Source organism: Microplitis mediator, chromosome 5 (genome assembly GCF_029852145.1).
Source record: "Microplitis mediator isolate UGA2020A chromosome 5, iyMicMedi2.1, whole genome shotgun sequence".
NCBI classification, from domain to species: domain Eukaryota; kingdom Metazoa; phylum Arthropoda; class Insecta; order Hymenoptera; family Braconidae; genus Microplitis; species Microplitis mediator.
The window spans coordinates 27045397-27070923 of NC_079973.1; the positions used below are offsets into that span (position 1 = coordinate 27045397).

Genomic DNA, 25527 nt, shown 5'->3' on the forward strand with positions numbered 1-25527 from the left:
TAAATAATTTAAATGCGAATGATCTTGTAGAGTGGGTCCGAGACCATGCAACTCTGCTTCTCATTATGAAATAATAAATAAATAATTGATTAATTAATAAATTAATAAATATTAACAAAAAACCCTTTAGTGTCATTGTATAAGGGTATACAATAAATAAAAAAATTTTGAAGCATAAATGCAGTAGACCGTAACCTGGCCGGCAAGCTATTAGAAGACATGTAACATTTACGTATACCATCAGACTTACCCTCGCTTCTGCTGCGAGTATGAAGCCCCTGTCCAAGGCCTGCACGAAGTTAAGATCACTTCCTTGTGAATTATTCTGCCGAAATTTACCGGCCACGGGATCAATCTTGCCGTCACTAATGGCCTCTGGTAGACTTGATATTTCACCAGTTACGGGGTCTTTTATTACAGTTGTCGAAGGATCAACTAAACCTGACTCTAATACTTGGCTCAGTGTCAGTTTTTTACGGTCTAATAGTGTGGTCACTGTAAAGGGATCATTAAATGCACCTGTCGTGGGATTGTAAATACCAAATTGCAATGTTTCGATAAAAGATAGACCGCGTTTTTGAGTTGTCAATAGTCCAGATTCAATGGCTTTTGATAGCGTATTCAATTTAGAAGTCTCTGTGTCTAAAACGCTACCCTTATCACCGTCCATTATTCCTTTTCTAAATGCTTCTGCTAATGTAACTAATTTTTTCTTCTGCAAATCTTTTATTAAAACAGTATCTGAATCAATAATACCGCGAGTTACTGATTCTTTCAAAGTTATTTCTTCATTTGTAATGGGATCAGTTAGCTTGGCAGTTTCAATGTTCAGTAATTCTTTTTCTACTGCCAAATCAAATGAAATAGGCTCAGCGATAAATACATTTATTTCTTCAAAACGTATAATACGTTGTGTCATTTTTTCATTTTGTGGTTCTATCGTTCCCCTTTTGGACGCGTCAACGATATCGTCATCCAATGCTTTGCTTAAAGTTACGAATTTACCGGTTCTTGGATCTTTTATAAAACACTTGGATGGGTTTAGAAGCTCATATCTGATGGCTTCCTCGATACTACACTCTTTAACAATTTTATCTTTGGCTACAGCCTTCAGTAATTCTAATGAATTTTTACGTTCAGTCTGTTGCGTCAGTGGTTTGTCAATGGAAACAAGTAAGCCGCGTTCTAATGCAATGTCAATGGTATAAGTTCGCTTTGTCTTAGGATCTAATATCTGTCCCCTAGCAACGTCGATGGTGTCATCGGAAATGCCCTGTTGCAATGATTTTATTTGCCCGCTAGTGGTGTCTTTCAGTGCCGTCGTATCGGGATCAATGAGACCGGAATTTATAGCCTGGACAATGTCACAGAAGACATTTGTACTGGGATCAATAAATTTACCGTTATCAGCGCGATACAGCCCGCACTTGACAGCATCTTCGATAGACATTGGTCTGCTAGACGGAACAATGAAACCGTTTTTCTTGGCTTCTAATAAATTCATCACCTTATCCAGCTCAACTTGGGTGTATGTACCACGAACATCATCAATTATACCCTCAGCAATTGCTTCAGACAATAAAATATACCGATTTGTTTTGGTATTTTTGACAAATGACACTATAGGATTTATCATTTCAGCCTCACATGCTTCGGATAAAGTCAATTTTTTATTAGTCAATGGGTGAATAAATTTACCAGAAGGTACATCGTACATTCCCATGTGTACTGCTTCATAGAGACTGAAGCCAGTACTTTCAATGTCGACAATTAGGTCCAACTGAAGCGCCATTGATAGAGGAATTGAACAGTTGGCACCTGGTTCTTTAAACATGCCAGTACGTCTGTCAATTACTCCAGCGCGACAAGTTTCTGCGAGTGATAGTAGTGTCTCAGTACGTTTATCCCAATAGCAAACTAGCTTAGGACTGATGACGCACATTCTCATTGCCTCGTGTAGAGTTATCGATCTACCGGTACTTGGATCAATTATTTTACCGGTTTTTTCGTCATACAGACCCTGATGTATTGCGCGCTGAACGGAAATCGCGGCTTTGTTGTCGACTATGATACCCGTCTCGTAAGCTTCGCTCAGTGAAATTTCCAAGTTGTTACGCGTTGAATCTTTGACTTTGCCAGTTGTACCATTTAACAGACCGATCTTTAAGGCTTCTTTGAGCGATATCTTTTTGGAGAATTCAACGTTCGCATCTTTAACAGTCACCGAGTCGGCATCGATCAGGTGTTTATCGATAGCCTGGGTGATCGTTAAATAGGTACCCGTACGTGGATCTAAAAATAAGCTTGTCTTGCTATCAAGAATACCTTTGACCACAGCTTCACTGAAACTCATAGGTCGGCGGGTTTCAAGTAAAACTCCTTGCTCAAAAGCCTCATGGAAGTCCATGGATTGTCCCTCTTCAGTAACAACTGTACCGGTTTTGGGATCAATTATTCTTTCCTTAATGGCTCTACTGAATGTAATTAATTCGCCATGTTGATCTCTAACGATTGCCGAAGTTGTATCTATGACACCTTCTTTGATAGCGCGATCGGTTGGTAATCTTTCGCGTGTTTCGAGACTAGTAAATTGACCAGTCTTGGGATCGTAGAAACCTTTAAATACAGCTTCGGGAAGAGATATTTTGCGTTTTGCAGGAACAACTAATCCACGATCCATCGCATCGGTTAGCGATAAAGCTGTGCCAGTTGATGGATCTAACGCAGTACCGGACTTGGGATCAATTAGTCCAAGTTTTATAGCATCGTTAAGTGTTATCACATCCCCAGATCGCGGATCTTTTACCGAGGGGCTGTCGTGACTAATTAATCCCTTGGCGATGGCTTCATCTAATGGCAATCTATCGCCATCCATTAAAAATCTACCAGTAATAGGATTATAACTCTGATGAGCTAGAGCTTCTTGCAATGTCCACGGTTTGGTTGTATTTAAAATGTATCCTTTCTCTAAAGCTACATCGAGTGTCATTGAGTGCGGGTACAACAGAATACCTTTTTCCAAATCAACAAGTCCACTTTTCTCGGCATCGCGCAGTGAAATGACTGTTTCATTACGATCATCTTTGATTTTAATCATTCTACTGTCAACATACCCGATAGCTAGCGCATGTTTCATTGTTGATTCATCGCCGGTCATTGGATTAAGAACGAGACCAGTTTTAGGTGAATAATATTCTTGAATAATAACATCAATTAATGAAGGCACAAATGGCGTTGTAATGATTAATTTTTTGTCTAATGCCACATCAAGTGACAATAATTCGCCTGCCTTGGTATCGCGAAGACGGCCAGTCTTTGGATTAACGAGTTTGACAGTCAATGCATCGTCGAGAGACAAGAAAGAACCAGCTTTAGTATCCTGACACTCGGTTATAAATGCGTCAATTATACCACGACCTACTGCTTCATCAATATTTATCAATTGTTTAGTCATTGGGTCTTCAATATTACCTGATTGTGGGTCGTACCAGCCTTTAGTTATCACAGCTTCCAATGAAATCGGTTTGCGCAGACCAGGAAGAACAAGACCCTTCAAGAATCCTTCTTTTATACCAATCTCCGAGTGCGTATCGATATTTATTATAACTCCGCGATTCAAATCAACGATACCAGACTCAACGGCTTCTGCGAGTGGAATAATTTCATCGTTGACGGGATTACGAATGCTCACGGAATCAACGTCTATTAGACCCCTTTCAACGGCACCAGCTAACGACAATTGTTCCCCGGATCTTGGATCCTGAAGATCGCCACTCATCGAATCGCAGATACCGGACTGAATGGCTTCCTGCAGAGTCAGTGACAAAGACTCTTCTTGATTTATCGAAGGTCGCTGGATAATCATACCGGCTTGTACGGCCTCGCAGAATGGAATTTTCTTGCCGCTTTTTGGATCAACCATGTAACCAATATTTCTATCTACCAAAGGTCTATTGATAGCTTCGCGCAGAGGGACGTACTCATTGGTTTTGCTTGACAAATCTTTGACCCAGACATTATCGGGATCAAAAATCTCGAGATCAAGTACAAATTCGTTGAAAGCTATTGTCGTACCGGTATAAGGATCTATGAATTTTTCCGATTCAATATCATAAACTCCCTGGTCTTGAAGATATTGAGGTGTTAAATTACGGAATATTTCTATTCTAAATCGGGGTCTTTCTTCGATTATGCTGATACGCGTTTGGTTCAGCACGATAACTGTTTCAGTGAGTTGAATTTCACCACTTTCTAAGGCATCTTTTACAGTGTACGGTAATTCACGTTGTCCAATAACTATTTTACATGTGCTAGGATCAATGAGATCATTATCAATAGCTTCCTCGAGAGTTATTTGAACTGGACGTGAGTCTTGAATTGGTGTAACTTCCATTCGTTCACTTTCTTTACTTTCAGATATTAAATTTTCTTTTATTTTTGACTTTTCAATTGTCTCTTTTAATTTATTGTCTTTTACAGCATGAGGTTGATGAGCAGGACTCTCTGGTACTGGTGACATCGTGGGCCGTCTGTCGACAGATTTGCGATTTTTAACAGCATCCACAACAGCTTTTCCAGCAAGCACAGGCGCTGCCACGACTGCCAAAAGTCCAAGTTTAGCAGCTTCTGCAACAGATATTGAGTTTCCACGTTCATTTTTAACCTTTCCGGTTTTAGAGTCCAAAATTCCGCGTTCAACGGCTTCTTTAGTCGTGATTTGAGCTGACGACTTAACATCATAGACTACTGAATCAGCTTCAATAAGTCCAGCTTCCATGGCTTCAGTTAGATTGTAAGATTTGTTTGTCGCTGGATCATAGAATTTTTCCGTTTTCTCATCGTAAATCTGATCCACGGCTTCCAGTACAGTCATACTCGTAGCTGCCTTTTTAGGCGAGTCAGTAATTTCTGGTTGGGCTGTATCAAGAATACCATCTTTTATTGCCTGTCCAATTGTCATTACTGCTCCCGTATCAGGATCTGTGTATGTACCAGCAGTCATGTCAACAAATCCTTGCTCAACGGCATCACTAAATGCCATTTTAATATCACGTGTCGTAAACTCTTGGCGTTTTTCCGATTCATCTTTAACAATACCCTGTTTCTGTGCATCCGCTATCGATATAATTTCCCCGGTTTTGATATTCTGTACTTGGGTTGGATTCATCAACGAATAACCGGGTAAAAGTTGAATTGTTTTCGTTGTAATAGTGTGATACGAAGTAATTGTCTCCGTAACGGCAGTTACTGTACTACTTTCAGTTTCAGGTTTGGATTCAACAACCAATTGACCGGACTCGAAGGCCTCATTTATTGGAATAATATGTCCAGTCTTTGGATTATTAAATACAGCCTTATCTTTGTCAATAAGACCAGCCTCAAGGGCTTTTGTTACTTCAATACTTTCAGGTGCAGCTGGATATGGTAATGACATAATAAAATCATTTTTAATAGCTTCATCGACGGTAAATTCTTGACCAGTCAATGGATGAGTTATTATTTGCTCGGCAGTATCGATTAATCCACGATTTAAAGCTACCGGGAAAGTCATGCCAACAGGTGGCAATGACACAGGACTTGTCGGTTCTATTCGATCAAATTTATTTAGCTCAGTAGCTTCAACGAGATTTAAATCTCCGCTGTCAGTATGTACAATTGATTTGTCGGCATCAATGTCATCAGACTCAATGGACGACTGTAATGTTAATTTATTGCCATCTTGTGAAGTAATTGTCGAAAGAGGATCAACTATTTCACAAACAATGGCTTCATTGAGTGACAGATGCTGTCCAGTTTCGGGATGAATTATTTTACCGTCTTCACGTTCCAGCAATCCTTGATTGTACAATCCTGGAATAGAAAGACTACGCGCTAGTGGAACTAAAATATTTCCACTCTCTGGGTCTATGATACCACGCTCGACGGCTTCGTGAATAGAAATGACGTCTCCGCGCTGTGGATCTGTAACTTTACCACTATTGCGATCAATTTTATTATTTTTAAAGGCGTCTACCAGTGCTTCTTTATTTTCACAGATAGTTGCTTCTAGTATTTCAACTGTTTCTTTATCAATCAAACCGCTCTCCTCCGCTTCTTTGGGAGTTATTATTTTCTTACGCATTTTCTGCAGTACTATTGCTTTGGCTTCTCTCTCCGGGCTTTGAGAAACTGTTTTAGCAGTACCAATAGTTACTTTGTATTTAGGTTCAGTGGTTACTCTAAATCGGGTTTGTTCCGCTAAACTAGGTCCCTTGTCATCAACTTGATCCGTAAATTCATTTGTCGGTTGACTAATTTCAACTTTAACTGTAGGATCTGCTTCAGCGACAAGTTTATTAAATTGATCTGATGTAACAATACCTTTTTTCAAAGCTTCATCAGCAGAAATATCTTTCCCGGTTGTTGGATCTTTGATAAAGACACTAGTCGTTATCAGTTCCGATTGACTGACCACTTTATCCGGGGTAACTAGACCACGTTCTATTGCAACTTCTCGCGGAATTTTTTCACCAGTCTTAGGATCTTTAATCATTGCCTTTTTGACAGCCTCCACAGCAGCTGCCGCCGCTACAAGAGGTGTTCCTACTACAGCAATAAGTCCGAATTTCGCGGCATCACTCAATGAAATTTTACGACCCGTTCCATCAACATAAATACCCGTCTTTGGATTAACTATTTTTTTCTCAACAGCTCTCGCCATACTAATTTCATTACCCGTTTCTGGATCTTTTACAACGATAGCTTCAGTCTCTAAAGTGCCTTCATTCACAGCCGTCAAGATGTTTGATGATTTACCAGACTCGGTAAAAATTACCAAAGCAGTTTCAGGATCATAAATAATACCTGGACTCACCTGAACAGGATCTGAAGTTAATTGCTCACTAGAATTGGATACTTTTACATCCTCTGATGAATTATCAACACTTGCAACTTGAACTCTATCAGGTTTATCGGTTACTTTGGTAATTTGAATCAAACGCGGGTTTGTCGTATCAACTTCCATTGATCTATGCTCTAAAATAACTAAACCCTTGGCAATGGCATCTTTCATTGTAATTTTACGCGGATGAATATAGTGTCCAGTTGAATCTAAAATATTTTTTTCTAAACTACGAGTCAACGACACGTGCCGACCGTTATTTGGATCAACGACAACACCAGACTGAGGATTTATCAATTCAAGTTTAACGCACTCTTCAAACGAAACAAGTCTGTCTGTACCAGGAATTATAAAGAGCCCAGTAACTGGATCGAACAATTTTTGCTCGATGGCATCTGCGAGCATCCAGCCTTCTGACGGTAATTCGAATACTTTTTTCTCAACGGAAGTCGATTCTTTTTCAATAAATGTCTCGACTTCACTTGTCAAATTACGCAGGTTCTTTTGTTCTTTGGAAGATACGGATTTTTTAATCGGGTCATCGTCATTTGATTTTATAAATACAGTACTGACGTGATCATTTAATGAACGATTTGTTTTAGTAGGTGACAAAGGGCTGGTTAATATTTCAGAGGAATCATTTATATATTCAGTACGCGATTCTTTGGAAGATTCTACAGTACCTACAGAAACAATCGTCGAATTATTATTATTTATCACTGAAACCGAATCATTATTATCTGGTTGTGGTAATTTGTGGGTAATAATTGTCGTTGTTGTGCCAATAGCTCGGGGAGGAGAAGATAATTTCTTACGCGGTGGTGGCGTAGGCGTTGGTTCATTGATTTTAGCATAAAGAGTACTTTCGAAAATCATTTGTTTCGATGGGGAATCACGAGTTTTCTTGGGCGACGGTCTTTCAGTTTCTCTCGCCTCGGGAGTACTCAGTAAGCCCTGTTCAATAGCTTCACTTACATTGAAATTTCTGCCAGTATCGGGATCAGTAAACTCACCCGTCTTTTCATTAATCAACCCGCGATTAATGGCATCCCTGTAAGAAACTTTGTAATCACGTGTAATAGTCTCACCTGTTTCCGTTACCGTAACGTAACGTTTTATTGTCTTTGTAACAGTCTGGGTAGTGACAGTAATATTTAGAAGACTTGCTAATAAAGCCGCGCCGTCGGGTGTTATCAAACCGCGTTTTATAGCATCCTCTAGTGGAACCGGTTTCTTAGTGCGCGGATCTAGCAGTTGGCCTGTTCGCGGATCTAATAATTCAAATAATACAGCCTCTAGTACACTAATTTCCCGGCCGTTTTCCGTAACCCCAATACCGCGATTCAACATTTCCATAACTTCTGGACGCGCGTGTCCCAATTTAACGGCTTCATTAAAAGAAACTGCGCGGCCAGTTTTTAAATCAACGACAAATGAACCCCCAGATTTCGGACTAATTAAACCTTTTAGTAATGCAGCATTAAGACTAATAAATTCCCCAGAAATAGGATCTTTGAAACCGTCAATATCAAAAATTGATTTTTGAGCTACGGAAGTTATCAATCCGCGATCAACGGCTTCAGGAATGGTTAGTTCTTCTCGCGTTTTTAAATCTAAATAACGACCACAATCAACTTTAATAATTCCACTAGCTAAGGCATCTGAAAGTGTAAGTAAATCACCAGACCTAGTATCTGAGACAGATTTAATATTATCAGTATCTAAAACACCAGCAGATATAGCTTCTAATATACCAAGTTTTCTTTTATGATTAGGGCTAAATATTTTACCCTTTTCATCAATTATTTCTAAATCACAACAATCTTTAAGCGTCATTGGTTTAACGATCAATTGACGTCTTCGTGCTTCTTTAAATGACAATTTTTCCATACTAATACCATGTACATATTTTCCATTTTTGACATTTATTAATCCCTGATCAATAGCATCTGCTATTGTTATTTTAGTGTCATTTCTTGTGTCAACAATTTCTCGTACATCTGGGTCAACAATACCACGTTGAATAGCTTCATCTAGAAGATAACATTCGCCAGTATTTCTATCAACAATCTGACCCAGCCTATCATCTACTAATCCTTGAGAAATGGCATCAGCCAGCGCCAATGCGCCACGTTTTATTTTAACAGTAGTATTTATTTTGGTAATAAATCCCCGTTTATACGCCTCCTGGATAGTCATCATCTCTCCATTATCTGTGACAAATTGACCTGTCTCTGGGTCCAACAAACCCTGTCGCATCGCATCGGCAACACTAATTCCAGCTGTAGACACACACGTTACCTTGACACGGTCCTCGGTTTTCTCAGCGTCGTACAGTTCCCGTTGGATGGCTTCAAGCAGAGACATCCGATTTTTCTCCGTGACAACTCCGCATGGTCCAAGAAGACGACGCGCGAGTTCCACGTCGATGAGGTTCAGCGCCACAGCTTCTTCAATTGTGACACTGGTTCTGCCGTCAATTGAAGTAGATATCCTACCGTTTCTCACGTCGAGAACCCTGAGACTAATGGCCTCACCTACAGTAAGAACTTGACCAGTCGTGGGATGGATGATCCCCCTGGCCTCTATCACGTTATCCATATCAATACCGTTGTCCTCCGAGGATCTCTGTCTTCTACGAAGGCTTTTAATTTCATTAATCTGCATACTACTATTATTGATACTAGTTTTATAACTTCGTGTTCCATCGATTTCGGTATCTCTGGATGTACTATCGCCGTTCGTACCAACGAACGCACTGTTGTGATTACCGTAGGGGCTTTTAACAGGCGATGTCTCTCGTGAAGACACTCTCTGGGTTTCATTTGACGATTCATATCGCTCGGACGAGTACCTAAATAAATTTAATTTTTTTTGTTTCCTTTCTCTTTCTTTAAAATTTTTTACAAGTCAAGCAAGTGCTTAAGCTCTAATAATTTTTCTTTTTTTTACTTACTGCGATTGAGTGTAATGTGTTGTAGTTGAACTATACCGTTCTTCACTGGTTGTACTTTCGTAGATGTTAAACTCAGTGCGAAAGGTACGCAGTGGTCGTTGCTCTTGAAGAGCGCGCTGAAACAGCAACGATAGTAAATACGTTACTGTCAACATTTTTATTTAAATATCCCGAGAAATCCATGCAATTCATTTTATTTACAATTGTTACTATATTTATATTTATTTTAGCGATACATTTTTTATGACTCATTCAAATTAAATAACTTTTATCTTTAAATTTACCGCAAGATAATTATAAACGGCTATCGATGCCGCAATTTCTTAAAATAAACTAAATAATTTTCCGCACGAACAGTATGTGGATGGATTTGCAATTTAAAGTGCAGCGCACTGTCAGTATAAAGATTTCATGATGTTTTTTTTAAAAATATTTTTATAAAATCAATGGTATGCTCAAGTTCTTATTTTTTTTTCTTTAAAGATAAAGTTGTTTGTTACTTATCAATGCAATTTCTGATTGCGGAATGAGTTCAGACTGATAATACCGGCGATTATGTCACACATAACGTCAGAATAGCAAAAGTTGGCGTGAACCGCGAACCTTGAACCGCGAGTGCCAGCACCTGAGCAAACTTTATTGAATAGAACTGAACTGTCATACGGTCGTGGTCACACACGATTTATACCGAAGAATGTCCAACTAAAACGACAATTCGCCAGCCACTTGAACAGTTATTATATTTTTCTGACTCATGTAAGTCGAGTGTTAAATAAACGCGTTGTTAGCTAAATGTCACGTGACGACGGTGCTATCGCCGGTATTGTATTTTAAAAAACTGCGCCGCGACTAGACAGTAAAATGAAAAATAACAGCGAGGAAACGAAGCAGTTTGAGCTTGACCGACGAGGGAAGAAAGGATGATGATGATGATGATGATCGTTGATGCCTGACGGACGGAAGAGACTCGGTAGTCTCTATAATTCTGCAGGGCAAGTTATATCGTAATGTGAACGTTCTGACAGCCGGCAACCGTGAGAGACTAGTATTAAGACTATTTCAAAAAATATATCTTACAATTCTATAAATAAAAAATCCCGCCCCACTATAGAAAATCTGTGTGCACATATACATCTTTAAGAAATTTATTTAGAGCGGGGGTGCCGATGTAGTCTCGAGACCGCTTGTTGTTAATATTTTTAGAGCATGTTCAGACACCGTACCGGTATGCAATATGCTTCTTCATGTTTATATTTAATATATATATGCATGTAAGTATGAAATACATTATTGTGTGTACGGTACGTCAAGAAAAATGGAGTTCACGGTTGGAGATTCAGTGAAATTGACTGACACTTGTGCGAGTGTTAAAAATACAGTAATTATTAATAACAACTGTAATAAAATAATTAAAACTATAATAATACTTGCGTTTAAAACATTCCACGTTATTTAATATCATAATTAATTCGTGTTATATTTTTTTTTGTAACTTTAAATTATTTATTAAATTAAAATGGCAATGCTTAAATTTTGTAATTAATTTCCCATTTAAAATTATAAATTTCTTGTAATTTATGATCACCATCGATGACTTAATTATCTCAAAGATATTATGAATGATAATTTAAAAAAACGTGACGATTGAATATAAAAAATGGGAGTTCGAAAAAAAATAAATAATTATAATGACATCATAATATTTAACGACCGGCACTACCATGAACTTGATTCCCTATTGCGCAATCGAATCGCGAGTTGGACAGGTGACAAAATATTAAGCATTCAGAAATACCAGCGACCACCAGGTATATTTTTTAACTTTTTTTTACCTACTTTATAAAAATACACACCAGACTACAAATTAGTAGCTGGCTCTACTTATATGCTGCAGAATCCGGACAATGATTCATCGGGAGAATTGATATGAAAGTAAATCGCATTTAAACTTGCTCGTTTTACGCAGTTCCCGCTTTTTTTTTATTAACTCTGACCTCGGAGTAATCTAATAAATCGGTAGCAGTAAAAAGAGAAATAAATAGACTGATCAATAAACTAGTAGTTATGACATTAATTCTATTTATCGATGAATTAATTGGTTATCTGATTATGAGAAAGGTTACGAATAAATAGAGTAATTTAAAAATCGTTTTAAATAAATTATTCATTTAAATGTAAGAGAGTAAAAAACTGTTGCAATTGTTAATGACGACAATTAGTTCAGTTCAATACCTACAATTATTATTATTCATTAATTTTTTTTTTTTAAACTAAACCATGTGATTTATGCACCGCTACACTTTCCACAATAGTAATTACATATTAATAATATACTGCACGGAATTTCTCAATTTTTTGAGTAATTATATACTTATTTGTAATTAAATGTTTAAAAAAAAATCTATCGCAATTTATATAAAAAGTTTATTTCATTTACTAATGCATCAAATCATAAAACTTGAATAATTTATACCCCGGTACTCGTTATCGATTATTGCTGATAATTCAAAGTGACTTTATCCACGTGAGTTGACGTTTAAAATTATTATAAGTTTACTTAGAGAGTTACGTGTACTGTAAATTTACCTGGTAAACAATCCTCCTTTCTGGTAGCATTACTTATTTTATTATTATTGTAATTGTAATTGTAATAATAATTGCATTGTAAAAATATAATTTCCATAAAAATGCACCGCTAGTTATCACTGACACTCATTTTTAAAATTAAAAAATATTTTATATTCAATTGACATCAATTGCAGCCACGTCCTCATTAATCAATAACAATAGTAATTACTTTTTTATACTATCTTATCATTTGTTAAATTTCTGACACTTATTAAGTATAAAGTTATTTTTTCATTGTAATTAAAAAAAAAAAATAGGTAGATAATTATGAAATTAATTGATTGTAATTATCAATTACTCTTTACACTACTAAAAAATTAATAACGTTTTATTGACGAAAAAAGTAATGCCGCGAAATAAAAACGATGTTGACTGTACCAACTTGCTCGTGAGACTGAAGTTAAATGTGATGTCCGCGTGGACATCAACACAGTGCGCAATCTACTAGACGTTTTTTTTATTTATAAATTTAAAATTTTCCTTTGAAAAATTAAAAATAAAAATGATTTTTTTAAAAATTAATAATAAGTTTTATCAAATATTTATTGTTTACGCGATTTAATTTTTCTAGACTAAAATAACTTATTAGCGATTAATGAGACATGTAATTTTAAAAAATGAGAACATTTGACTTATCATTGTCCGTGAACTTAATAAAATTTATTGATTTGTTTACTTTTTTAAAGTCTATTATTAATTATCAGCATTAATTATTTATCCAGACTTTGTTTATCACTGATAACTAAAACTTTCTAAATAAAAACAGTGATTGATTTCTGTCAATATTTCATTTTAAAAAGACGATTGCTGTGAAAAATATTTAGTAATTTATCGTCACAACAAAAATTTATAAGTAAATACATATTTGTTAAGGTCAAGTTTTTTTGATAAGATTGCTACGAAATTAAACGCATACCAACACGATTATCACATCTAAATACCATGCGCACCTTCAAATTAAATCACTAATTTAAATGTTTACATAAATATTTATCTATAAATAAAAATCTCGTCAATATAAAAATATCAAGTAATTTATTATTTTAATCATCCAGCTAATTACGCAATGAAATTTTAAAATCTTTTGAAAATTATGCCGACACGTGTTCTATCTAAAGTCAATTAAATTTAATTAACGGAAACGAATCGCTGTGCAATGCGCATCAATCGTATTTGTGTGTATCGGACGGCGTACGCACAGTTACAATAATATATGACGTAAGTTTATAAAATAAAAAAATTTGTATGCAATGCGCGAGTGTATATTTTATTTAAAAATATAAATATACATTTATGGTAAAAACAAGTTAAGTTTAAGTGGCAATATGAGCAAGGACGAAATAGTCTGCCCACGTAAAATCACTTGGCCACACATTAAGTCAACCAAGAGCGCCGACAATCCCACTACTACACTCTCATTTATTGATCCTGAATACGCCCAAGATAAAAAGTGTAAATTACTCATGATAAATATCGATAAATTAATTTTTGATATTAATATTTAAATAATTAAGTCATCTACACTGAAAAAAAATAACTTTTATAAAAACAATATTTTTAAAGCAGTAAATCAATAAAAATTAATACATTATTGATGTAGTATCAAAGTTTAAGAATAATTTTCTGGACTGAAAAAAATTTTAATTTATTTGTAGTATTCTATGAGAGTAAATGTAGCAGGCATCAGACAAATTTAAAATTATTAATAAATAGAGTAAATAATTAATAAAATTAAATTTTAAAAAAATGCGCATTTAAAAAAATAAAAAATTAATAAGTGTTTTTTATAAATGTTATTTTTAAAATTTTTTATTCTATTTATTTATAATTTTAAATTCGTCTGATGTCTGCTACATTCACACTCATAGTATTCTAAAAAAATTAGCATATGTTGAATTGAACGTAAATTTCTTCGATGTAGAAAATAATTTTCAATGAAATCTTCAAACTTTTTGACCAAAAATTTCCAGTCGCGTAATTTCTTGTAAGAAAATAAAATATTTCTAAAAGTTATTTTTTCTCTGTGCATGGGCTTATAATGTTATATCTATAAATTACCATATGATAAATGATAGTAATAATTTTTCCATCACAAGTTTTTCTGGTCTGGGAAAAAAAAACTTGTTCGGTAACAACAGTCGGTTGTAATAAAAGAAAATGAATTATTAAGATATTCTACTGAGAATAAGAAAATGTCATGACTTGAACTGATTTATGATTATTTATAAATATATATATAATATATAGTTAATTAATAGTGATATTGACATACTTTTATGCTCATAGATTTAAACATAAGTTTCAAGGAAAATAATTAAGTGCTATAAATATAAAAAAAATGTAATAAATGAAACTTATTACATCATAGATAATTTTAAAAATTAATATGATGTCATTTACAAATGTAAGCATTGCCATTTTTAAATTTAATGTGTAATAACATTTAAAGAACTGACGAGTTGTCATGTGTATGATTATTATATTTTTTTCGAGCTTGCTATGTAATCTAAATAATCAATGGGTATGAAGTGGCGTTAAGTGTAGAATTGCTATAAAATAATTCAAACAAAAGTAAACATCTTGTGAACCGGTCGAAAATTAAAACGAGTAATTCCTCACTTAACTTTCTTTTGACGAAGACCGCGTATTTACAGAACACTTTAGCATTTGCTGTGATAATTACGGAGCAATGACGAAGGAAATTACAGAGTAGTAATTCTTAGCTCGTTGGCGATAAATATATAAAATATGTAAATTTTAATACATAATATGATGGATATAAATAGCCGTAATAAACTTTTAAAAAGATTGTTATCCGATGATTTAATGAATTGTTTAACTAAGTAGAACAATCGATTTATTTAATTGCTCTACTGGGTAATTACTTAAGTTACTTTTAATTTTATTCGGGAGTAAGATTATTTGCAAATACCATTTTTAGTTTGTCTATTTTTGTGGTTTCAAATTTTACTTGGTCAAGGATCATTACGAAAATATTTTTCCAGTTCTACATTAGATACAAATTTATAAATATAAATATTAAATTATTATTATTATTTTTCATGTCTATTGTTTACCTAGTACATAAACTATATTATTTTGTAAAATTATGTATTTTGAATGGCCGCAAGGAGACTTGACTTTATGGCCAAATAAATAATAATAATAATAATAAATAAAAGTAGAGAGATAAATTATGGACTTACCTGTAGAGAAATGTCTTCGGGATACTGTTGAGCGAATTTGTGTACACGCTCACGACAAAGACTGACAAGAGTTGAGTATCGCCTGTTGAGATTGTCGAGATCGTGAGCAATTACGTCGACAGTTGTCACGGATTCACGTCTCGGTCTTTTGACAGATGCATCCAGCGATGGACAAAGCTCTTCAAGCTGTTCCTTGAACGCTCTGAGTCGCTGTCCATAGATCTACAGAGGCCGGTTAGTCCGTTATGGTTAGTAAATTAGATATCTAATTTTTCTACTAGTTAGCGTCCGGCAACGACAATAAGCACTAGGATACGGGTTCTACTTACAACTACACACTACATAAAATTTATTTAACCCAGTGTGGTAATTATTTTATCGAAATTGTTACTAATTTCTTGTCTAATTAATGTGCTGCTAGTAATGTTAAATATTAATAAATTAATTTTGAATAATTGTTCATAATTTTATACAACACTGAGCTTTTATTTATTTTCAACAACTAAAGGAGTGCGTTAATTATCTACAGGTATTTTAATAAACCCCAAGCATCCATCACCAATTTCACCACCACCTTATTTCCGACCACTCAATCATGCTACTCATTTTAATTACAGTACACTAATTAATTGTACTGCAATAATGATAACAATAATGATTAATTTTGTAAATAAAACAGTGTGCATGTTAATCCATCACTGGTGAATGGATTAGACGTTAAACAATAAAGAAATGTTTTGAAAATTAATTACCGTTTAATAATTTTGATTAAATGTGTGTGTTTTTTGATACCTATTTAGTGTGAGGAAATAGAGAAAAATATAATATTAACATAAGAAAATAAAAATATCCCAAGTAAAGAATAACGTATGACCATGTAGAGAAGCCGATACGTGTCAATGATACTCAATTGTCGTCCGCTGAAAGGTACATTGTGTATAAAACAAATTTACAAATGATCTTAAATACTATCAATGATATATATACAGTGTATGCTTATGATTTAAATTTAATAAGAAATATTTACATCGTTCATACAACACACTCATTCACTCCATAGGCTAAGGCTATTTATAAGGCTAGAGCAATGATTTTTATTATTTTTTTGAGTCTTACCTTTCCTTCGCGTATCAACCTTCCTCCGGTAACATTTACGACTTCGATCGTTGCTGCGCGATCACAAACTCGGTTCAGCAGGTTCTGAATTAAATTTATTTGTTTTGTAGAATGGATAATTATTGATAATGAAAATTAGTAAAATTGTTAATTACCTTGGCTGTTTCTAGTTCTTGAACTGGAGTAGACTCAAGTTTGCAGTAGCTTTCATCCACAAAGTCAACTTCATTTTGATAAGAAGTGTGATATTGTTGGGCGAGGCTGTAAGCGGTTTCGGCGCTTCGTAATCTATCGACAAGTTGACCGCAAATGTTTGTCCATCTGGCATTTAATCTGTTAACTTCCGCGTCCAGACGATCCATGTCGCTGTGCGGACCGCGATGACCTGGTCGTGATTTTTCAACAAGTCGTCGTGCATTGTGTGCATCATCATTCAATTGATCTATTGATATTTGCTGTTGTGAAATAGCGTTCTGCAGGATCATAAGGTCTTCGAGGACGATCTGTAGGCCTTTTACGTCGGACGGAAGTTCACTGTATGAGGCTAATTTTATTTCCAACTCTGTTATTCCAGAGGTATTTTCTTCAAGACCGGACAGTACAATTTCAATGCATTTGAGTCGTTCGATGTACAAATTACTGACATTCCACAAGTGATTCCATTTAGACATCACGTTATCAAGTTTATTGCGCATTGCCGGTGTCTTTAGAGTGATACCGCGGAAAGTTTGCTGTACTTGCTCGTAATCAGGAGCTAGACGCTGTAATTTTTGTTCGAAATCTTTGTGCTCGAGTACCATATGCTCGAGACTATCAAGATCACGTGACAATGGGGATGCAATGCGAATATTTAAAATTCTTTCGGCTTCATCTAGCGCTTGCTGCAATGCAGTTACTTGGTCACTAAATATTCTACCAGCGTTCTTAGATTCTTCCTCAGCTCTTGCTCGTTTTTCGAAATCATCAAACAGCCTATTGACTTCTGCTATCTCACGTATCAATCTTCTGAGCTGCGGGTCTGCGGGATCTCCTTCAGACAGCAGTTTCTCGGCGTCTTCATTGAGAGCTCGTCTGATAGTCGTGCGCTGATCTTGACCCATGTCCAAGAATTTAGGTAAGTCCCATTCCTTGACGACTTTTATCGTTGCGAAAATGCTGTTTTGTCTCAGACGAAGTTGTTTACGCTGCCAGAGAGAGACACTGCGATCGTACTGACGACGTAACCTTTCAGCGGCATCCAGTGCATCTTTATCAGGCGGCTGTAGGGTAAAACAAACTCCAGGTACTGGTGATTCAACACCCAGAGAGTTCTTAACACGCCACTTAACACGTCCGGAATTATCATAAAGTGTACACAACTCGTTCTTGTCAATAGACATGTTGGCTTGCTTGTAAGTGCAGATACAAGTTACTTGGAGTGGCCTAGTGACAGGTTGTCTTCGTTGTTTCATCGGGACAATATTGCCAGCTTGATCAACCAAACGTTGAACATTTTCGCCATAACTTTTCAATTCCGCCCGTAATTCTTGCATGCCCTTGAGAAGATGTTCTCCCTCGTTCAGTGAAAAGTCTGACTGTGAGTAAATAGTATTCAGTACTTCGTCCCGTTTTGAAATCCACTGATCAGCTAGCTGTACGTCCTTGAAAAATTGTTGACTCTGAGTCGCGTACTTGAGATGTACTTCCAAACAAAGTGTAAGCTGTAAAAGCCAAGCCCACTGGCTTTGCATTGCCGACATGTAAGCCTCAATTGTCTTAGCTGCTGGGTGGTGTTGCAACATCAAAGCTTCGCCGCGGTCTTGTACCGCCGAGAATTGAATTTCACGTTTTTCCAAGTCGTTCATAAGACTCTGCAAATAAGAATAATAATAATAATACTATTATCGTGATAAAATGTTCAAATATTTTATATGGACTGTGTGACGCACACAAGCAAGCACACAATTGTGTTGGTAATATTTTTTATTGACTAATAAATTATTTTACCTCCGCTCCAGAACCATACGTATGCTTGGAAATTATTTTAATGATTAAATTATTATAGTTATGAGTAAAGTATACAAATGAAAGGGAAAAAAAAAATAATAATAAAAAGTTACCTCATAGTATTGCACGATACTTTGGACATTCAAGTTCTTGTCACTCCAATCGCGTGTAACTTCAATATCTTCTTTGGCATTAAGCCAAACCAATTCCCCAGTTGCCGATTGTATAAAATCGTGTAAGGTGTCCAAATCGGACAATCTTTTATTGGAGGTAACCAATAATTCGGAATATATTTTTTGTAATGTACTCAAGTGTTGGCTGTAGAGAGCGAGCTCCTCTCCATGGAAATTATTTTTGGCATGAATACATTTATCAACTTTGCTGTGGAATTGATCAATATTTTTGTGTTCTCTTTGATGAATGTCCAATTCATTTTTAACACCCGGTAAATCAGATCCGTAATCAGCATCTTGAAGCTGCTTCAATTTATTTTTACACCAATCTATGCAGTCATGGAGGTTACGGAAGTGGGGATTGGTGTCGACTAAACGAGTCTCGTGGACGGTAGTACGATGTTTGGTGACAACCCGTTCTTCAACGGGGAACGAAACTGCTGAAAGTGGTTGCACCAGCCGTTTATGCAACAGAGATCGCAATGCCACCCAGCGTTGATGCAATTTTTGTACTCTGTTAATAAAAAATAAAAGTATTATGAATAGTCGGGTATAAGATACTTTGACAGCCCTATCAAATTATAATCTGGTTCGATAAACTACTGCTCTAAATAACTATTACCTCTTGTGAAGTTCACCAGCTTGACTGTATTTTCCTTCCGTGAGAGTGTGAATATCCGTGAATATATTTTGAATTTGTATCTCTGTATTGCGAATATCCTGTTCTAATAAATCGACTGCATGTTTAGCTTCCAGAGGATGAAGACGATCAAGACGACGCGCTTCATCTTCAACTCGTCTCTCCAGTTCCTCAAGTCGATTATCCGTTGATTTCATTTCACGATGTACTTTCTCAGCAAGCCGTTGCAATCGTTCCAAACTGTAAACATTTTTTTTTTTTTATTATTATTACAATTATTTTAATTAGTCGACCCTAATGATGGAAATAAAATGTTACCGTTTGATTTCATCAATAACAGCTTGTTCTCTTTCCTGATGAAGCATCATCAATCTATTCCAGTTTTTATCAATTACATCGATGTGTAGCTCCTGTTCCATATCAATCTCACCCACGGCTTCAAAATATTTTTCAAGCTCGCGGAATATGTGAGTGAGTCGTTGCTTGTCTCGGTAACGAGACGGGACTTCTTCGTTTTTGAATTTCGCATTGTCGGCAGCTAGTTTTTTCATTTCGATAAGTGTCGGCGGGAATGCACGCTCCTGCATTATCACTATTTTCTCGCGCATCCACATGTGCAGAGATGTCGCGAGCTCGCGGTACTCGGCCGAGCGTCTTTGGGCCTCGGCGTCGTAGAGAGGATGGATTGGCGGCGGCTCCGGGAACACATCGTAAAGCGATGAGATGTACGTTATCAATGATTTCTCGTCCGGTTCGGGGGTATCAACATCTAGAAAATTAAAAAAATTAAAATACATGATAATAACAACAGATTTAAAATAAAAATTATGTATCCTTGAGGAACTTGTCTCTTTGGATTTCTCAACACTATCACTTGCTAACAATGGGTACTACTACAATTGCTGATGTGCACACACACACACATTGGGAGTCGTAAAAGCAATTATACGAAGAGCCGGTGTGTCACGGTGTGTGAGTGCGAGCGGAAGTAGTGTCGGGTACCGTGACCAAAAAGAATGTGTGCCACATTATACATATAGGCGATCCTCCATCCAAGCCGGGAAGAATATATATAAATATATATATGAACACGCGGATATAAATACGCAGACTTGTTAGTTTGGTAGAGTACAAATCTGACGATGAATTTATTGTCGTTTACCATAACGAGTCTCCAGAAGTTGACCAAAAAAATATTTATTCAATTAAATTTACTTTCGTAAATAATGAAAGTGAAAAAAAAAGTTTTTCAATTGTCTTGTGTGACCTAAAAAAATTTTAAATTATCTCATTGTTCTTTATTTCGTTTGTTCGTGATTCGTGTACGACTTTTATTCGGTAGGATGTTTTTTTTTGTTTGGCCGGGCAAAGTGATCTGGTACATGATATTGAGACAAGTTGTATTTGGCGCCGCCCATAAATTTTTTGAACGACGTCCATCGCGATAAACCACAGACAAGTCAAGTGTATAGAGTGTTGCTGTAGCCGCACATCATATTAAGAGGATGGAAAGTTTATACCGTTTGTTTATTTTCACAATGGGTGGTCGTCTTGTAGCTTCGAATTGCATGTCAATGTAATGCTAACTATTGCGAATAATTTTAATTTTTAGTGGTTGGATTCGTACTTAAGGAAGAGAGAAAAAAAGATCCTCAGTATTGTGACCTATTGATCTTGCGGTTCGTGGAACTGGGACACCGGGATCTCGCGATTGGAGTCTGGTTGGCAAGACTATTTACATCCCAGACTCCAGTGGCTCTCTCGGTATCTCATCGGTTAGCAATGCGGAAGAATAAATGAGAAAAATAATATTCTATATTTAGTGGTGAAAGGAATGGCAAGCAAGTGGATAATAATCCTATCATTTTTATTTATACATTTATATTTATATTATTAGGAGTGTTAAGTTGAGATTTGTTACCTTCGGGATCGAGAAGTCTGGTAACGCCGTACTCGCGCTCGGCGATGTAAAAAACTTGATGGAGCCGTTCGCGCGCTTGACATGATCGCGCGCTTCTCCAGTCGATTAGGTCAGGACGGTTTCGATGGAGAAGTGCACTGAATGCCATACCGTCTCTCCAGGAACTTGTAAAGTCTGTTACTCGGACACCTGGGTAACGAGCTGTTGAACGTCGGGCCCATCTTAGCAGCGCTTCGCGAGCTGTCACGTTTGGTTCTTGTCCAACGACAATGTCCGATATCTAAAAGAAAAACAACATTTATTTCCAGTTAAAATCAAACTAGACAAGTTTTTATTAAACTCAATTGTACAATGAGGCAAAAGCTGGATTTCAAAATGAAATTTTTTTTTTTACACCTACAATGAAATTATTACATTGATTTTTTTTTTTGCCATATCAAAAGCATACAAATGCTAATAAATATAATATATATTTTAAATGCCAATAATTTTGTTTCAGTACAATATCTTTCGTTATATATTTGTATAAGCTTTATAATAACAAAGCAATAATTGGTAATTAAAAATATATTTTTAAGAAGTATGGACAATTAAATTTTTTATATTAATAATTACAGTGACTCATTCGGTAGTTGACTTATTTATCAGGTGATTAAAATTAAAAAAAAAGAATTAAAGTTTTTTTAAAAAATTTCGATAATTTGATAATTTTTTTTTTACTCTGAATTTTATTTAAAAATAAATAATTTTAATTGTCATAATCTGATAGCTCCAGTTACTGTCTGAAAGATTCTATTCTTCTTTATTAAATATTGTAGATATTTTTTTTTTATAAATGAGTATAATGACTTCAAAGTAATGATAATTTATTGAAACCAATAAATAATACTGTAGTAATATAAAGAAAAAATAATAAATATTACATATCGCCTTTCGATCAAATTTACACATATTTTTAAAAATATAATAAGCATATTTTCATGCAAAATTTTTATTTATATTTAAATAATTTACAAAAAAAAAAAACAACAGTTACATCACATTTACTTAAACCGTAATCGGGGATAAATCATCATTGCCTACCAGGAAGTGTATAAATCTAACGATAGTAAAATCGACCTATCACGATCATTCAGTTTCTAAAAGACATAAAAGTCTGGAGGAGAGAATTATTTAATGTCAATAAAATTATTTAAGACAACTTGATACAAATAAATACTAAAGAGTTTATTTGCTGTTATATGCCATTTGTATCAACTCTATTTTAGCAAATAGTTAACTTATTGTCAGGAAATTGTTTTATATTGTTTTCTCTGGCATTGTAAGCTAACGGTCGAACGGTGTACCGATTGATCAACTGAGTCTGTGTTTCATCCTGGCCTTCGGCTTCAGTATTGTCTTGAGTTAAGTAAAAGAAATAAAAGGTAACCCATTTCCGGCAGATAACTTTTACCGTACAATAGACAAGTAGCTATTGAAATATATAAATTACACTGAAATAATTAATTAAATTATTTTTTAACCTGCTAAAAAGTTGTTACTTATTGTAATTATTTTCAATGAAGACTGACATACATAAAGGAAGTCCTTAGATTCGCCGGCAAATTCCTTAACCTTGATCATCATGTCACGCAATACTCTCTCACATACACACTATTTACTTTATGATGTATAACTAATTAGTTAAAGTGAGATGGAAGAATGTTTTTATGAGAGAAAGCCAAATTTATCATAAATCATAATTCAATTCACTAACTATCTAGAGTAATATTTAAATAATTGAGAAAACTCTAGATAATTATTTAGTAATAAATAACTTTTTAAAAATAAATTATTTGGTTACAAGGGATTGGGCCGAATGGTGAAATCACGGAGACTTTAACATGTCCAAGTAAGAAAGTGGGCGAAAAATATATTGTAATAATGTAAAATATTATAAGAGAAAAATAAAAGTAAAGAGGGAAAAGAAGACAAAGTAGAAGGAGATTTCACCATAAAAGTTTTATGGCAGGCCGTAAGATTGTAGTCCTTGGGTTTGTCTCCTTATGGGGCAAGATACCGATACCTGACATCACCATAAGAGTACACACCATTACGTCATAATGAATTAAGCAACACGAGAATCAGGGGGATAAATAAGAAAAAGAGAAAGACATAAATAAAATACAAACAAGTGGGTGAGTCCCAATTGCTTGATCACACCAACGATTAAATTACACCTATAAATATATATGACTATACTTATACATATTTTCGTGTCCGTCAAAATGAAAATAATAAGACACCGTTGGGACATTTAGAGATAAGTTACAATGTACAAAATAAGATTTATGTCAATCGGTGATTTCACTCGAGTAAATTTACTTTGGTGAAATAAGAAATTTAATAATAAAAAACCAGTGGACCTCGTTCTATGGCTTAATTTGCTCAATATGCCACGACAATTTGCCCATAATGTTAAATTGCTCTTTTTATAATCGCTTTCATTATTTATTTATTTTTTTAAAATTGATGTTGAATTAAAATTTTTAATGAAGATATTCGTAATGCAAATGGCGATAAGTGGGCGGCGATCGAGATCGATATATTGATTCAGATGATGTTACTTGAAGTCTATTCAAAATATGTCCATGTGACATTGATGTAAACTGGCGATCAGTTTTACTCGGTCGTAGGTGTCACTCGAATGTCAGAGTTACGCTAGAAAACCCACACAGTTGATCCATATACGTGATTATCGACTTTTTCGTCTAGTCTAAAGTGTAACAGGTAACTTGTTATAATTATAATAATAATAACAAGGACAAATATCTGTCGAATAATTAATAAAAATCAAGGTTAGACGTCCACTTAAATGGCAAAACTCAACGTAGATAAAAATAATAATAATTTAAGAATTTTTAGGCATCAACTGGAAAATGACAGCTTTCAATTTCGATGTCGTTTCCTGGATTAGAAAGTTTAACGAATAAAATTATCAACAAGAGTGAGTTTGAGTAGACGGAAAACTGGAATTATTGTTGGTAAGAATGTGGAATTAAAAGTGAGATGATTGAGATTTTTTTTTTGGTGGATGTTAATTAGAAAAATGCTAAGAAGACAAGAGCGGTGAAGAAATTTCTCGACTGAGTGAGCTTTCGCTGACTAAGTAGAAAAAAAGGGTTAAAGTATGCAACTGGCCCTGACCGGATTTGTCTCGTTGTCTTTGCAGACAAGTTCGTATGACAGCCAGTAGAAAGGAGTTTAGTACTTATTAATATATTATATACGTTATCATTTTATCGATATAATCACCCGTGATCTGTTACATACATTTCTTTGGACTACATATTCTTATCAACGATTAAGTAAGTGTAGATGTATGAGGCTACTTAATTTATTTATAAGCCGCGTAATTTAATCGATTACTCATAAAATACTTTCTTGTTAAATGAATTTATCAGTGAAAGTATTTATTTATATTTTATAATTCCTTACCCGGACAGTCTTGGCAGACTTAGCAACAGGAGAACCTTGATGACTGGTAACCTTTTGATATTGTGCAGACTGAAGTGATTCGACTTGTGCTCGATTTGTCAAATTCTCGGTTGTACTTTTCTCCTCACCGCGAGTGAGAGTCGTTGTTTTCCTGATTATTCGCGTCACGATTCTACGTGCTCCATTCTCACCGCGTTTTGAAGTCTTGGTTGACTCAATCGACGATCCTATCGGATTACGTTTTTACGTGTCGTTGTAAATAAATTTAAATATCACAAATAAATATCTAGAGAATTTTTTATTTACTTTATTCGCGAGTCTTTTTTATTCTACGATCAATTTCAGTTACAAAAATTTTTTTGTTTGTGACAAATGAATTTGCCAGGTCTTGGAAAATTAATTTGAAGAGTAATCATTTGAAAAAAATAACTGAGTCCTGACGTACTAGTAAACTAAATTATGCTCGATAAAATTATGGAAATAAAATTCCTGAGTTTTTTTTACTTTATTAAGAATTTGCTTACGCCGATCGTTTACGATACAG

General features: G+C 35.1%; 1 protein-coding gene across 31 annotated transcripts in view; it reads right to left on the minus strand.

Moving 5' to 3' along the window:
• Positions 1–25527, minus strand: part of LOC130667613 (microtubule-actin cross-linking factor 1) — a 100158-nt gene that overhangs the window by 24218 nt on the left and 50413 nt on the right. For 20 of the 31 annotated variants that reach the window (XM_057469296.1, XM_057469300.1, XM_057469308.1 and 17 more), the window contains 10 exons: positions 21507–21786; positions 19904–20354; positions 19568–19825; positions 18886–19459; positions 18773–18796; positions 16942–18636; positions 16787–16870; positions 15671–15892; positions 9837–9952; positions 251–9734 (listed from right to left, as the gene is read on the minus strand). In XM_057469296.1, coding sequence (XP_057325279.1) covers positions 251–9734; positions 9837–9952; positions 15671–15892; positions 16787–16870; positions 16942–18636; positions 18773–18796; positions 18886–19459; positions 19568–19825; positions 19904–20354; positions 21507–21786 — 13188 coding nt within the window. Of the gene's footprint in view, positions 1–250; positions 9735–9836; positions 9953–12422; positions 12548–15670; positions 15893–16786; positions 16871–16941; positions 18637–18772; positions 18797–18885; positions 19460–19567; positions 19826–19903; positions 20355–21506; positions 21787–24983; positions 25211–25527 lie in introns of those variants that run through there. The other 11 variants (XM_057469324.1, XM_057469323.1, XM_057469322.1 and 8 more) reach the window with 5 other exon arrangements.